The sequence below is a fragment of the Callospermophilus lateralis genome, chromosome 1, assembly GCF_048772815.1.
Source record: "Callospermophilus lateralis isolate mCalLat2 chromosome 1, mCalLat2.hap1, whole genome shotgun sequence".
NCBI classification, from domain to species: Eukaryota; Metazoa; Chordata; class Mammalia; order Rodentia; family Sciuridae; genus Callospermophilus; species Callospermophilus lateralis.
This window is the reverse complement of record NC_135305.1, coordinates 39,134,163-39,150,975: the sequence shown is the minus strand read 5'-3', so window position 1 is coordinate 39,150,975 and position 16,813 is coordinate 39,134,163. Positions and strand designations below refer to the sequence as shown.

General features: G+C 35.1%; 1 protein-coding gene across 1 annotated transcript in view; it reads left to right on the top strand.

Moving 5' to 3' along the window:
- Positions 1–16,813, top strand: part of Vwde (von Willebrand factor D and EGF domains) — a 92,327-nt gene that overhangs the window by 39,535 nt on the left and 35,979 nt on the right. The window contains exons 14-18 of the mRNA XM_076853432.2: positions 5,227–5,382; positions 5,534–5,638; positions 7,632–7,746; positions 10,457–10,594; positions 15,715–16,281. Of these exons, the coding sequence (XP_076709547.2) occupies positions 5,227–5,382; positions 5,534–5,638; positions 7,632–7,746; positions 10,457–10,594; positions 15,715–16,281 (1,081 nt within the window). The remainder of the gene's footprint in view (positions 1–5,226; positions 5,383–5,533; positions 5,639–7,631; positions 7,747–10,456; positions 10,595–15,714; positions 16,282–16,813) is intronic.

Genomic DNA, 16,813 nt, shown 5'->3' with positions numbered 1-16,813 from the left:
CTTTGAATTTAGAAAGGAGTTATGTGGATAAGCTTAAAGTTAAAGTAGTAAAATAGTAAATACTACTTTAACATTGTTCTTTCTTTTTCTCTAAATTGATAAATACAGATGTGGTTCTGAGATTGAGACTTTACAAGAGGAAATAATCTTTGCATGTTTTTTTTTTTTTGTCATAGGGTTCTGCATAACAAATATGCTTCTTTCATGATTTTAAGGAGTCTTTCTAAATTAGTTGCAAATTATTCTAATTCCAATGAAATAGCAAAACACACAATAGACGGATATATATGTAATTTCAACATCACCCAAGAGAGTCCACATGATTTTGATCTTGACAGAGTAAATTATATGACATCACGCTACCATTAAATGATTTACCAGAAGAGAATTTTATAGATTTCTATTCTCTTGGAAGGTAAATTTCGTATTTATTTTCAGCCACTTACTGGTTGTGATTTACTCTCAGACTGCTTCCCTCTTCCAAAATCGTGGAATTTTTAACATACTTTGCAGAACCATAGAAATAAATCAATGTACTTAATTACTAAAACCAAGATGAGAATGTGCATCAAGTATTTATATGTATTATTACAGTGTATTATTACAGTCGTCTTCCCTGGCCCTGGTCTTGCCCAGTGCTGGGTTCTGGCTTTTGCACCATTTGTTTCAGTCCTTGAGTCAAGTCTAATTGGCACTATTTTAAGACTCCCCACCCCACCGATTGGGACCTGCAGCAGGCCTTGTGCTTGGTTTGTTTGGAATGCATTTGTTTTTCCGCTACCTTTCTTGTACCTGGTCAGTGAACATGAATGGATTTCTGCTCACTTTTTTAGTCGGAATTTCAGTTCCCTTTGAAGATGGGTTTCTCTTAAAAATCTAGCTTGCTGAAACTAAAATTACAAGAAACCCTTCATTTCTTTCCATTTTATCAAGTACTGTTTTAAAACATGTATTTTTGAATAATTTGAACCTTGAAGAGAAGCTGTAAAAATAATACAGAGGGGTTCCCAATAATTTTTTCACCCTGCTTCTTCCTGTATCTTTATCTTACACATCCATAAAACTGTTATGGAAACCAAAAAATTCAACTTGGTACAATAAAATTAAATAATTTACAGGCCTTATTCAGATTTTGCCAGGCATCCAATCTGATTCTGCAACCAATCCAAGATTTCATATTGCATTTTGTTGTCATATCTCTTCAATCTTCTTCAAATTGTGACAGTATATAGTTTGTCTTTCATGAATATGGCACTTTTGAAGAGTGCTTGCCAGTTATTTTGTAAAATGTTTCTTTCTTAAGATAGATAGAGGTTACACCATTCTTCCTTCATCTTTTCATGATCAGTGTTTGTAATTACTGGTGATATAAATTGTAATTACATATTTAAGGTGGTATTTCCATTAATCTCCACTGTAGATTTCCTGTATTTCCTTTTGTAATTAATATGCTATAAGAAGACACTTATAGACAATGCTAATATGATTTCTTCTTATATTTGGTCTCCCTGATTTTAGCATTCAACTATAATTTTTGCTTGCAACAGTCATTACTGTGGTATTTACCAATGGCAATTTCTATTTACATCATTTCTTCTACATATATTTATTATCTGAAATTGTACTGAAAGGGAAAGCTGTTCCTTGTTTCATATTTGTTCATTCATTTACTCATATCAGATGGACTAAGATTCTTATTTTATGAAGAATACTTATTTTATCTTATTTGATGCTATTATTATTTATTTTGCTTACTGCTTAAATTATCCCAGATTTAAACATTGGGAGCTCTTTCAAGTAGACTCTCATGTCCCTTTACTATGCACTCATAATTTATTGTATAATTTCTCACATTCTCATCACACAATACTGCAGACTCATCTTGCATTTTCTCTACTCCAACCATAGAATCAACCATTTCTCAAAAGAACTCTGTTCTATCTATTAAATAATGTTACTTAAAAACCATGATTTGATGATTTGGGTGCAAAGTGTGCTCATCATCGCAGACTAGTTATTGATTCCTGTCCCTCTCAATGGATAAAGCTAGGAAATACATGTATATCTTCTCACACATACATCCCTATCCCTATCCCTATCCCTATCCCTATCCCTATCCCTATCCCTATCCCTATCTATCTATCTATCTATCATCTTCATGAGCTGATACTGATACCTCTGATTGCAATGCATAAGGTTCATTTCAGCCTTCTCTTGTCCTTTTACTCCTTCTTCACAAGTAAAACCTAGTTCTTGTTATTTGTATAGCATATTTTATCAATTTTAATATATGCAAATCAATTTTAGAAATTATAAACCATGCCTCTGTGAAAAAGAAATTTGCAAAATGAGATCACAATTTACACGCAAATATTATTTACCTAGTGACTTGTGTTGGCTGTTTTCTTTCCCTTTCTTTTCAGAGTGGTTATGTGTTTCTTTAGCAACAAAACTGTGGTTCATTTTAGGTATAAATTATTTAGGGGTGTGTGAAATGTGGTTCTGAGAACTGGCTCTATACAAAAGATACACACAGAGAACTGTCACTTTCTTCTCATCCCTAGTACCAGCTTGCTATTACCCTTTATTTCCTTCCTGTTTTCTTGCATGGCCTGAAATATTTACATCCACAGCCATTATTTCCTAGTTTACCCTTAATGTGTTTTTTTTTTTTTGACATAAAGGAACAGACAGCATACCTCCATTTTTATAAATTATTTAGGGGTGTGTGAAATGTGGTTCTGAGAACTGGCTCTATACAAAAGATACACACAGAGAACTGTCACTTTCTTCTCATCCCTAGTACCAGCTTGCTATTACCCTTTATTTCCTTCCTGTTTTCTGGCATGGCCTGAAATATTTACATCCACAGCCATTATTTCCTGGTTTACCCTTAATGTGTTTTTTTTTTTTTTTGACATAAAGGAACAGACAGCAACCTCCATTTTTTTTTTTATACACAAAGGGTAGTATATTATAAATGCCATTTTTAAATTTTTAGTGGTAATTTTTTAAAAATTTCTTTATTTATTCTAATTTGCTATATTTGACAGCAGAATGCATTTCAGTTCATAGTACACATATAGAGCACAACTTTTTATTTCTCTGGTTGTACACAAAATAGAATCACACCATTCATGTCTTCATACATGTACTTAGATTAATGATGTCCATCTCATTCCACCAACATTCTTATCCCTTACCCCTTCTCTTCCCCTCCCTCCCCTTTGCCCTATTCAAAGTTCCTCCATTCCTCCCATGTTCCCTTCCCACATTATAGATCAGCATCCACATATCAGATAAAACATTTGGTCTCTGGTTTGGGGGGGATTGGCTTACTTCATTTAACATGATGTTCTCCAACTCCATTCATTTACCTGCATATGCCATGATTTTATTCTCTTTTAATGCTGATAAATATTCCAAAGTGTATATATACCCAGTAGTAATTTTTAACAAATGCTTAGCTAGAAATCCAGTTACCCAATCAGATCCTTCACTCTTTCGCCTAAAAGCAGAATCCAGTTTTTAAATTGCTGACTTGTAGGATTAAATCCAAGTTGTTATCCTATAAACAAGTGGGCCTTTAGGAGGCAGTTCTTGCCCATTTTAGCAGGCTTGACCCTCCTCCTCATGCTCTATTCCAGTTCCATGCATCCATGAATTTTCACACAATGTTTTCTTCAGCTATCTTAAATCATACTCTATTTCTGCTTCCAGCATCCACATGTCAGTCTCCTTTTTACTTCAGGAAGATAAGTTTAATGCCCCACACTTTGTTTAAAACTTGCTTGACATATTTAGATTTATTGGCTTATTTCTTATACCTTATTTGAATCTCAGTTATAGTGATAATAAAATTATATATGTATTTTCCTTTGATCTCTTCATCAGAATATCCTCAGCACATAATAGATAATCAGAAACTATTGACGAGTAGAAAAGAAGTAGAACCCTGTTTATTCCTTAGTTGGTGTAGACCTTTCCTCAGAGGAATGGAAATTATCCCTAAATCCCCAGTCATTGGCTGGAATCTATTTCCACACAAGAAACCAAGGGATCCTATATCTTCTAAGAGTAGGTATCATGACAACTTAGACATTCTTATTATCCTTCTGCTAGAGGAAAATTACTGGCAGAAATGCTATACACATCCATAAATATGCAGTTTTGTACTATGGGTCACTCTGTCAGCCATACGTCTTCAAAATAGTTTCTGGGAGCCATAGACAAGAGTGTTCTTGTCTTCCTTTTCTTTTCCTGCAAACCCACAATAATGAAGCAGCTGCATATTGCATGGCTGATTCAGAATGGTTGGAAGCATTCTACAATAAGAATTCTTTTACGAAAATACAAATCTTGGCAACAAAATATATCATTCTAGTTTTCTGTGTAGTTAGCAGTACTCAGAAAATTATTCTTGCTTTTCCTCCCTAGACAGCAATGCATTTTCAATGATGAAAATGAATACTTAAAGTGTATTTTAAGCATGAGATAAGCTATTAAATGGGATGAACTGGCTAAAATTTTACTTTCAAATTACATCAACAAGCTTTAGCAAAATAATACTTATTATGAAGATGGTACATTTTTTACAGAATTAAGGAAAAGGATGTAGCTGAATTATCAAGAAAAAAACTTGAAGTTGGGACTTAGACAACATGAAGACTTAGCATGTGCACATTTGTATATGTGTGTACCTATTTGTCTCAGTTCTCCTATTCTTTGATTCCCTCTCCACCCCATTTTATTATATACTGGATTTCTCCACATACAGAAAAACTTGAATCTCAAGTCATCAGAGACGGGGGCAGAAAGGGCAGTTTCAAATAGATGGAGAAGGTGGGTACTTTTGCAGAGGAAATGAGGGTGTTTCTGGAAAGGAAAACCATCTGTTACCTCAAGTACAATGTCAAATGATAATTTTTCTTGCTGCAAAAGTTATTGCAGAGTGACCCATAACATGTGGTCAATGTTGGTAAATCCTTTGATTTGAACTACCAGAAAACTCATGATTTCCTAGGAACACTTTACATCAAAATAAGATGCATGCTTTCTTATCATTCTGAATAAAACTCACTCCCAATGTGACTTTTTTTCCTTACTATACATTCCATTATACTAGGATTATATTTTTAAAATTTGTATTTCGGTCGTATGAAATTCAGTACTGAAATATTTTCATAATTGTCACAGAAGTTAACTGCTTTCCCATTTTGCCTTCAGTATAATACCAGTAAATTGGCACTTGGAGAACCTGTCTATACACGGGCAGTTTTTCAAAACAGCAGAACTGTTGATTGTCAGCTGCCCAGTGATGTCCAGCAATCTGATACCATGGATGTGATGGATCAGAAACCAATTATGAAGTGGCAATTAAAGGTAAAAAAAAAAAAAAATTAAAGGTAAAAGATAACTATAAATTAAACCTCATGTTTATAAGTCAAGCGAATTCTTATACACAAAATTTCATAATGAATTTATGAGACTGCATTTAGAATGAATTATCTTATTGTAGAACTATATCTTACAGGTATCTAATGATGGTTATAAATTCAGTAATCCAAAAACAATGATCATATATGATGGTGCTTGTCAAGTTTGTGGTCTCTACAAAAATGACTCATGTACTATAAAGGTATGTATCTTTTCACATTTACATCATATTTATTTTAATTTCCCATGCAATTGGCATATCAACTTTGTGTGTTTTTTTCACCTTCGTAACAGAAAGACTAATAGAGAAAACCTTCCTCAAAGCCACCTAAGGTTTATTGAAATGTTTACTCTTCCTATAACTCTTGTTGAAATGGTGATAAAGATGTTTCTTCGTTAACATTTTGGAGTGCAGATTGCTTATTCTGCACTTATTTGATCTCTTCATCAGAATATCCTCAGCACATAATAGATAATCAGAGGAGGTTTGCATTGAATTATTTCCTCCTTTCTGCATTCACTGTTTTCTCAGTATTAATGAGTTTCCAATAAAATATCTCTTTCTGGTCCAGTACAGGGGCATATGCCTCTAATTCTAGAAACTCAGGAGGCTGAGGCAGGAGGATTGTAAATTCCAGACTTACACTCTGTCTGAAAATAAAATATAAAAAGTAGTGGGAATGTAGCTCAGTGGCAGAGTGCCCCTGGGTTCAATCCTCAGTATTAAAAAAAAAAAAAAAGATATTTCTTTGTGGTTTTTGATTACCTAATCCTCTTTGTGGCAAATGGTATACATTTGAGTAGAGTTTGCAAAGTGTATGAAGTTAGCACTTTTTATAGAGTTTTCTGGCAACTAAATTCTTTGGACTATGCAAAAGCCTACCACTTGATGAATTATAGAATAATAGCACAACCTAAACCTAGTTGTTATAGCCTCACTCTCTGAACCTATCTATATCCAGATTTCTGAGTTTATCCACAGGGCTTTCTCCCATGTGCATTCCTGAAACCTTTAACTAATATCAATTGACTTTTCAAAACCAAGGAACACATCAAGTATGTGGTGCACACCTGTGAACCCAGCTATTCAAGAGTAAAGGCAGGAGAATCACAAGTTGGAGGTCAGCTGGAGCAACTTAGAAAGACCTGTCTCAAAATTAAAAAATAAAACATCTAGTTCAGTGGTAGAGAACCCTGGGGTTCAATCCATGGTATTACAGAAAATAAATATTCAAAAAGTATATTTTTCTAAATTTAAATTCCTTTTCCTTGAGATTGATCACATTATTTCCATAACAAGTTTTTATTGTTGTTGAGAAATTATTGGATTTTTATTTTTCATCAAATATTTCATTTCCACATGTTCTTAGTACTTTAAAAAACATTGTTATTCAAAGTTGTCTTATCCTCTTAGAACTATTCTAATTTTCAAAATTATATTAAAGGAAATTTTTTAAATGAATAAAGTTTATATCTCCTGAAAAAAATTTGTCTATTTCCCAAGTTAAAAAATTATTGCTATATTTATTGTCCTTTCTCTGTATTACAGCATTTTTCAACTATATTTTAATGATACCCATTATGAAGTGTGAATAATGATGCTTTGGATGTATGGTCTAGTATAATGGGCTGTGAGGGAAGAGGAAGATAACTATAAATTAATATCATTTTAAAGATGTGCAAAAATGAAAAGTAGTCAAATAAATAAATTTCTTTTCTTTCTTTTTCTAGAGTCTTATTGTTACATAGACCTTGATCTTGATCCCCCTGCCTCACGTCCCAACTAACTAAAATAACAGGTGTGCACCACTACACCCACTTCTGATTTCTTCATTAATAAAGCACTCCCAGCATGAATTTTAGCAGTAAAAATGACAAAAAGAAAAGAGAGGTTTTCCCCATGTTATTTATAAGGCATAATTTTGCACAAAGATACAACTTAAATGCATTTTATTATTCCTCCAAGTTGATCAGTTTCTTAGGCGGTAAAGCAGACAGGAAATAATTTGTTTTATGACCTGGCTTTGTGATCATGAAGTGTGAAAAAATGTTATCTGATCAAAATGGAGTTGTTGTTATATGCTTTTACTGGAATCATAAATATATATACTGCTATCAGTTTATATACAGGTTTTTTTATACACTAACTATAAGTTTGTTTGTTAACGTTTTCCTTTTTAAAAAATTTTTACTAGGAGAATATTTGCATTATCAGTGGACTCTGCTACACTGAAGGGGATAGAAATCCTACCAGTCCTTGTTTGATCTGTAAATCCCAAATCTCAAAATTTACCTGGTCATTTTTAGAAAGTAAGTTATTCTTGTTTATCCAAACATCCCTAAACAAGATTGTTTTAAACTAAAAGTTACATAAATGTATTTAAGGTTAAAAAGCACTGTATTTCATTTAGCATCTTTCTTAATGCTTACAAGAACCTATAAATTGAGAGGATATTTTTATATACAGTCCTGCACCAGATAATGTCATTTTGTTCTACACAGTGTGCAAGTACAATAGTAGACCCAGAAGATGTGTCATCTAGTGAGTCATAGCTGTCTTAGGTTTTGCTTTTCTTTTTTTCTTTTTGGTAAGCATTCTCTGTGATAACCCAATGTCAAAATTGCCTGACAGTGCATTTCTCAGAACTTATGCCTGTCATTAAGTGGCACGTGACTATACATAATTTTTATAACAATAATACAATAGAATATGAGATACTTAATTTAATATTTGATAGGGAAAGCAATGTGAATTATTTTTAATATATATTTTAAACTGTAGATGAAAACAATACCTTTATTTTGTTTATTGATTTATTTTTTGAATGTGGTGCTAAGGATCCAAGCCTGGGCCTCACACATGCGAGGCAAGGCGCTCTACCACTGAGTCACAGCCCCAGCCCCAGCAATGTGAATTATTAATTGAAGAAATGGAATTTGTTAGTTCAATTACACACCATTTCTTATTCCTAGCCTTAATTCTGTTCAGTTTTCTGATAAATCATTTAACTATTGAAGTTCTAGAGGATATGCACTTGTCACTTATTAAATAAGATATCTTGACTTAATTATCTATAAAGTGCCTTCCAACACTACTATTCTGTGATGTCATGAGTATAATATTGTATACAAATAATATTGAATTTTTTTTTTTATTTCATCCAAACAGCTTTCCAAATTGCGTACCGTATACCGGGAAACCTTTTCACTTTCCTAAACACAACTAGATATGATTCTACATGGGTGCCCAAGTTCTCTTTCCTCATAGGATGATCAGACATTATTAGTACAATGGGACATGATTATTCCCTGATGCAATATAATTTTATCTGAATAATAAAACCTATACAGCACTTTATGATACCATTAAACTGTCATTACATTTGTAAATTTCATTACTATATTAGATCATTTGCCGGATGATTTACTGCTTAGGTGCAAGACTCATGAAATATTTTTGGAAGACAATGGAAATTTAAGGAAGAAATCAGTGCAAGAGACAAGGAAATGCAATATAACTTCTGAATTTGTGTCTGTTTTAGTAACTGATATAATAGATTCAGTAGGAAGCCTTAGTGTTCAAAGATATAAGGGGTCATAACATATCTTGTTTCTAACCTCATCTTATTGAGGTTGTGGAAATTAAAACAGATAAATTTAACTGTCTGTAGAAGGATATACAGGGGCAGAACAGGAGCCAGAAATACAGTCTCTTGGCATCAGTGCACCAAGGACACAAACAGAGTATTTGTGACCAATATGATGAAGTGTGGCTTTTTATTCATTTATTAAGCCAGTGGGCAAGATAGACAGATAGTTTTTAAACATAAGAAGATATAATTTATAGTTTAAATTGTTTCATGAGCTTACAGGGAACTCTCCCTATCTCCTAAAACAGCCACTTTACTAACTTGTGAACTCAGCCACTGGAAAGACCTCAGAGGAATAGGAAATTGGTATGATTGATGGCTGAATCAAATTCTGGGGAATCAAATGAGGAATGTAACTGGGATCTTAAAGGAAAAATAAGAGAAAGGGAGGTGCAGGGGTAGAAAGTGAGGCTGAAAGAGACAAGAGTTCAGAGGCAGGAGGAGAGAGTGAGGGAGCTGGAGAGCTTACAAGCACATGCAAGCAGTGACATGATCAACACAGAAGTAATTTAAGACGGAAGAGGAGGTGCAGCTGACTGGGCAGTGCAAATTTGCTTGTGTCTTTTATGCTGTATCCAAAGTGTTTTTATACTCTAATAGCAAACTTGAGGTCAGTTAATTTTATATTTTCTTAGCATAGAATTGATTATTCAGAATGTTTAATTGCCTATAATATTTAGGTGTCTTTTAATTTTCTTCATTCTTTTAAATGAATATTTTATCATTTTGAATTATGAATATAAATTTCTTTTTTACTGAGTTGTTGAAACAATGCAAGTATTGATTGCACCAGGGATTTTTGCACAATCAGGGTTAATATTCTTAATCATAGGAATTTATTCATTCAAATAAATTGGTAAGCATTGAAAGAGCACAACTTCATCTCCAATTGTTTTACTGAGGAAAGACTGACTTTTCTAACACATGGGAAACTTTTCACAAGTTTTCACAGACAATGCAAGAAGTGGATAAAAGAAGTTGTCATTAAGCGAAGGCGAAAACCATTCTAAACAGCCATTTTCATTGTTTAAGAAAAAAGTCACTGAGTTTTTAAATGAACTACAAATGAATTCTCTAACATGATAACCTTTTACTTTAAATGTTAATGGACTTTTAAGTCATCTTATTTATAGGCAATTTTTTTATGTACTTGAAGGGTCAAGTTGAATCATAAATGAAATCTAAGCAATGACCTTACATGTGATTATACAGTAAATTTCAAAAACAGCACAATTTTGTCCTCACAATGCATGACTTCTCTGTGGGGACTGGGAGGTCTTAAATAAATAGTAGAAGAAACCAAAAAAATGAGCCTGGTAGACATATTTCAAAACAAATCACTTGAAATCTTTAATCTATATTCTGTTTAGGCAAAAACTGCCAGGAAGATGCTGATGAGTGTGCATCTGGGCCTTGCTTTCCAGGAGTAGAGTGCTTCAATACCTTTGGCTCCTATCATTGTGGTTCATGTCCAAAAGGATTTTATGGTGATGGGAAAACCTGTCATGGTAAAAGTTTATTTTCTGCTGTGATATGTTTTCTGCTGCATTTAATTAGCTCAAATCACTCAATTCCATTCTCTTTCTTACACACTCATCTGGTATATATGCATTAAGTGTTGTGCAATATATTAGATGCATGGGATGCAGAGATATATCAGACTTAAGGGGTTAGGGTGCAATAGCACCAATCCTTTGGTACAATATAATATTCTGTGTCTTGTGCTAGAAGAGGGACTAGCATGTAGACCAGCAGCAGTCCCTTAAATTTTGAAATAAGAGAGAAAAATGTTAAGACTTATTTTTGAGAGAATTTACTCAAGTAATATAGACAATAGACCATCTGTGGGTAAAGAAATGTGAAAGCCTGAAGGTGGGAAGAAAAGCAAAGCCAAGATAGTATTTCAAATATGTAGGGGAGAGATGAAGATATTCTCTCTTAAGGTAAGATAATGAGAAATGAAAGAGATGCTAAAGAAGCAAGCTGATAGTACTTAGCTTGGTCAGTGACTGGATTAGCGTAGGAAAGAGTCATTTATTCGTAGGTATTTGATTTAGCAGAATGGTATGGGAATTGGCACTCACATTGCTGTGGACTGAACTACATTCCACTAAAATTCCAACATTGAAGTTCATAAGGTTACAGGAGGTGATAAGAGTAGAGTCCTAATCCAATAGGATTAATGTCTTACAAGGAGAAACACCAGAGAATTCTTTTTCTCTCTCTCTCCTTTTTTTTTTGATTGAACTGGCGATTGGACCAGGGATCTTTCTGTCTCTGAGCTTCATCTCCAACTCTTTATATTTTTTTTTTATTTTGAGGCAGGGCTCCCCATTTGATCAAGCTGCCCTCTCACACTTAGCAATCCTCCTGTCTCAGCCTCCCAGATAGCTGGCCTTATTGCATTGTACCACCATGCCCAGCTCACCAGATAACTTTCTCTGCCATGTAAGGATATATCGAGAGCATATCTATCTCCAATACATGGAGAGGGTCCTCACATACACAGAACAGGCCAGCACTTTTATCCAGAGCCTTCCAGCCTCCAAAACAGTAAGGAACTGAATTTCTGTTGTTTAGGTCACCCAGTCTATGGTATTTTGTTATGGCAGGTTGATCTGATTAAATATACAGGAAGAAGTAGTGGTTTTGGAGAAGAATTATAGTGAATTCAGTTTAGTTACTAAGAGACTAAAGGACAATAGAATACCCATATGAAGCTCAGGAGAGAGGACTAAGTTAAATATACAGTTATTATGGTCATGGGCTATGGGATGACATTACCCAGGGAGAATATGGAGGAAAGAGGACCAAAAAAAGGTGGACATCAATATTTTAAAAGATTAAAAGTAAGAGAAAAATAAGTTATAGAAAACAAAATCAATGAATTACCTATTTGGTGTAATTGAATGAGATCTACTCTGATGAAAAATAGATATTAATGACATAACATCACCTTAACCTTCAAATTGGGTTGAATGTGTCTAGCACTGGAGATGACAGCTCTGAGGAACGCAGGGCAGAGGGTAAGAGGATTCCCCACTACTTCAACTGCTCGCATTCCTCCTTCAGTATCCAGTTCCTAATATTAACACTTTCTGCTCTCTGACTAACATCCCTCCTTTCCAAACAGAGAGGATTGTTCCCTCAGTAAAACTTATATCAAGGTGACAATTAAACAAAATCCCATTACACATGAGTGACTCAGAGCTTTCTTAACTTTGTCAGAGATATTTGTGTATTTCACAAAGATGCTTATTGCTGCAGAAGAATTGGTTGTTGGTGATTACTTAGTTATGGCAGGCACCAGAATTTGAGGAATATAAAAATGAGCAGAAACTGGTGTGGTGGTGCATGCCTGTAATCCCAGTGGCTCAGGAGGCTGAAGCAGGAGGATTGAAAGTTCAAAGCCAGCCTCAGCAAAGATGAGGCACTAAGCAATTCAGTGAGACCTTGTGTCTAAATAAAATACGATATAGGGATGGGGGTGTGGCTCAGTGGCCAAGTGCCCCTGAGTTCAATCCCTGGTACCTCCCCACCCCCACCCCCCAAAAAGTAAGTAGAGCAGAATTTGTATTCTTGAGGTTATTGCTAACCAGTAGGAGAAAGACATACACAAGAATCAATAGCACAAAGGACAGTCCTATGAAAGAACCTAGGTGGACCAGATGGATTTGGTGTGTTGGGACTACTGAAGAAAGCTTTCTTACTCAGATCAGGCTACCGTAACAGAATCCTACAGACTGAGTAGTAAATCTCATCAAAATGGCGATATTACCAAAAGTTCTCTATAGGTTTAATGCAATGCCAATCAAAATCCCAATGGCATTTCTTATAGAAATAGATAAAGCAATTATGAAATTCATGTGGAAAAATAAAAGACCCAGAATAGCAAAAGCAACTCTAAGCAGGAAGTGTGAATCAGGCGGTATAGCGATACCAGATTTCAAACTATACTACAGAGCAATAGTAACAAAAACAGCATGGTACTGGTACCAAAACAGGAGGGTGGACCAAAGGTACAGAATAGAGGACACAGAGACTAATCCACAAAGTTACAACTATCTTATATTTGATAAAGGGGCTAAGAGCATGCAATGGAGGAAGGATAGCATCTTCAACAAATGGTGCTGGGAAAACTGGAAATCCATATGCAACAAAATGAAACTGAATCCCCTTCTCTCACCATGCACAAAAGTTAACTCAAAATGGATCAAGGAGCTTGATATCAAATCAGAGATTTGATATCCTTTCTTCTTCTCAGATAGAAGAAAAAGTTGGCTCCAATCTACATATTGTGGGGTCGGGCTCCAAATTCCTTAATAGGACACAAGAGTTAATAACAAAAATCAACAAATGGGGCTTACTTAAACTAAAAAGTTTTTTTCTCAGCAAGAGAAACAATAAGAGAGGTAAATAGGGAGCCTACATCATGGGAACAAATTTTTACTCCTCACACTTCAGATAGAGCCCTAATATCCAGAGTATACAAAGAACTCAAAAAATTAAACAATAAGATAACAAATAACCCAATCAACAAATGGGCCAAGGACCTGAGCAGACACTTCTCAGAGGAGGACATAAAATGCTCACCATCTCTAGCAGTCAGAGAAATGCAAATCAAAACCACCCTAAGATACCATCTCACTCCAGTAAGATTGGCAGCCATTATGAAGTCAAACAACAACAAGTGCTGGCGAGGATGTGGGGAAAGGGTACACTTGTACATTGCTGGTGGGACTGCAAATTGGTGTGGCCAATTTGGAAAGCAGCATGGAGATTTCTTGGAAAGCTGGGAATGGAACCACCATTTGACCAGCTATTGCCCTTCTCGGACTATTCCCCGAAGACCTTAAAAGAGCATACTATAGGGATACTGCTACATAGCAGCACAATTCACAATAGCTAGACTGTGGAACCAACCTAGATGCCCTTAAATAGATGAATGGATAAAAAAATGTGGCATTTATACACAATGGAGTATTACTCTGCTCTAAAAAATGACAAAATCATGGAATTTGCAGGGAAATGGATGGCATTAGAGCAGATTATGCTAAGTGAAGCTAGCCAATCCCTAAAAAAAATGCCAAATGTCATCTTTGATATAAGGAGAGCAACTAAGAACAGAATAGGGAGGAAGAGCATGAGAAGAAGATTAACATTAAACAGGGACGAGAGGTGGGAGGGAAAGGGAGAGAGAAGGGTAATTTCATGGTAAAGGGAGGAGACCCTCATTGTTATACAAAATTACGTATAAGAGGAAGTGAGGGGAAAGGGGGAAAAAACAAGAGAGAGAAATGAATTACAGTAGATGGGGTAGAGAGAGAAGATGGGAGGAGAGGGGAGGGAAGGGGAGGGGGGATAGTAGAGAATAGGAAGGGCAGCAGAATACAACAGACACTAGTATGGCAATATGTAAAAAAGTGGAAGTGGAACCGATGTGAATCTGCAATATGTATACGGGGTTAAAATTGGAGTTCATAACCCACTTGAATCAAATGTATGAAATATGATATGTCAAGAGCTTTGTAATGTTTTGAACAACTAATAATAAAAAATAGAAATTAAAAAAAAAATCTCAACAGCAAAACTTTGTTTCTCATCGTTCTGGAGACAGGAAGTTCAGATGAAGTTGCTGGCTTGGCTGGTTTGGGTTGAGACTTTCTTACTGGCCAACAGAAAGCTACCTCCTCACTGGGCCCTCCCTCTCTCTGTGTGCTCTCCTGGAGTCTTTTCCTCTTCATAGGCCAACAAACCTATTGGACCAGAGCCTCATTCTTCTAACCTCCTGTAACCTAATTACTTCCCTCCTCCTGTCTCTAAATACAGCCGTGTAGAGTTAGGGCTTTGACATATGAATTTTGAGGCACTCAGTTCAGTCTATACCAGAGGGTTTGCTAATGAGAGGCTATCAAAATTGATTCTTTAATCTAAGATGCAAAAGAGTTCCATGTGATATGTGTATTATATGTTTTTATTTGTTCTTGTATGTTTTTATTCATAATGCTTTGGTTTTGTGATATTTTTATTCTGATTTGTTTCTGTTTTTTGTGTACCCACTTACAGCTGAAATAGAGTTTTTAAATGAACTTACTACACAAAATGCAGTTCTCACAAGGTCTCACAAAAGTGTAATTATGGAAGAGGATGGTAAAAGTGCCAAACAGGGAGAAAACGACGTTAAGCCAGCAAGCAGAAATGCCTCTAGTAAGTAGTAACGATCCTAGTTGAAATACAGTGACAAATGTATTCACTTTTTTTTTTTTTTTTACTAATCTATTGAATCTTCTGGATCATATTCTAGAAAAATGCATTCACTCATGTCATATAACAACCAAATGATAGTATCATTTAAGGTGATTTCAGAAAATCTTACTAATTATTATACTTTAACTTTCACTCTAGCTACTCTTCTGTTCTACCTTGAGTGCCCCAACAGGTAGCCATATAAGATCCTTGAAGGCAGGACCAGCGTCATGACTTCCCTTTACTTTGTGACTCCTCGTATAGTGTCACACATGTAGATGCTAAGTGAAGGCATGGATAACTTAATGCCAAATATTGTGGGTAGAGCAGAACATTAATAAATGCTGTTGACTAACATTTCTATTTCTTTTTTTGTTGTTAGACTTGAATTTTCAGCCGCCATCAACAGAGCATTCACTAACTGGTGCAAGCTTTACCCCTAGTCCTCCTCCGTTCAAAAGGTTCTTGAATACAACGAACATCTCCTACCTGTCACCAAAATCATTTACGACTCAGATGGATAATTCAAAGAAGTCTGTTTCTCAACAGATACCTGCTTATGAGCATGTGGATCATATTCTCAGTGCAGATCTCAGTGGGGATGAATTGGAAGATCCTACAAACCACAGTCATTCTTTAAGCATTAATCCCAACAGTTCTCATGGCCAAGGAAGGGATATTTTCCAAAGCACCATCCAAATAGAGACAGGAGAATATCATTCTCTCATTAACAGTTCTTTGCAAGGTTATACACAATATGAAGATGAGTTTGTAGCATCACTTACTAAAGCAGTCACTATTTTGCCACAGAAGTTTGGATCAACCAAAATATCAACTTGTGCTGAGTCACCTTGTTTTCTTGGTGTTTCCTGTGTTCCAACCACAGGTGGCCACTTCAAGTGTGGACGATGCCCCACTGGGTATTATGGAGATGGTGTCAATTGCAGAGGTACTATGAAAAATTTTCAGAAGATACAGAGAAAACTACCTCATTCCAGTTTTAGTAACTAAGAAGATACACTTTTCCACTTACTAATTTCTCTTCCTTCCACTTTGTTCAACATGTTTTGTAAAAAGAAGCAAAAGTGGGTTTTCTAAGTTTTACTTTTTTAAAGTGTTAATATTATATACTATCCAACTATATGATATATAAATATATTTATTGAGTGCCTACTCTGTCCCAAGGTCTTCAGAAACATTCTGTATCAATTATATATAATAAACAACAACTCCATATAATAAGTGTTATTGTTCCCAATAGACAGATGAAATAGTGGAGTTTTGAGGGACTGACTGTCCTATTATTAAACAAGTAATGAAAAAAACAAGGATGTCAATATAGATCTGATTAACATTGTGGCCTGAGTTATTTTTAGTTCGAAATGCACAGTTACCATTTTAAATTACTCATTCTGGTCTATTTACTTATTTGCAACTTATACAGTTGTCTCTGTATTTCCAATTCTTTGGAGTCTTAAACA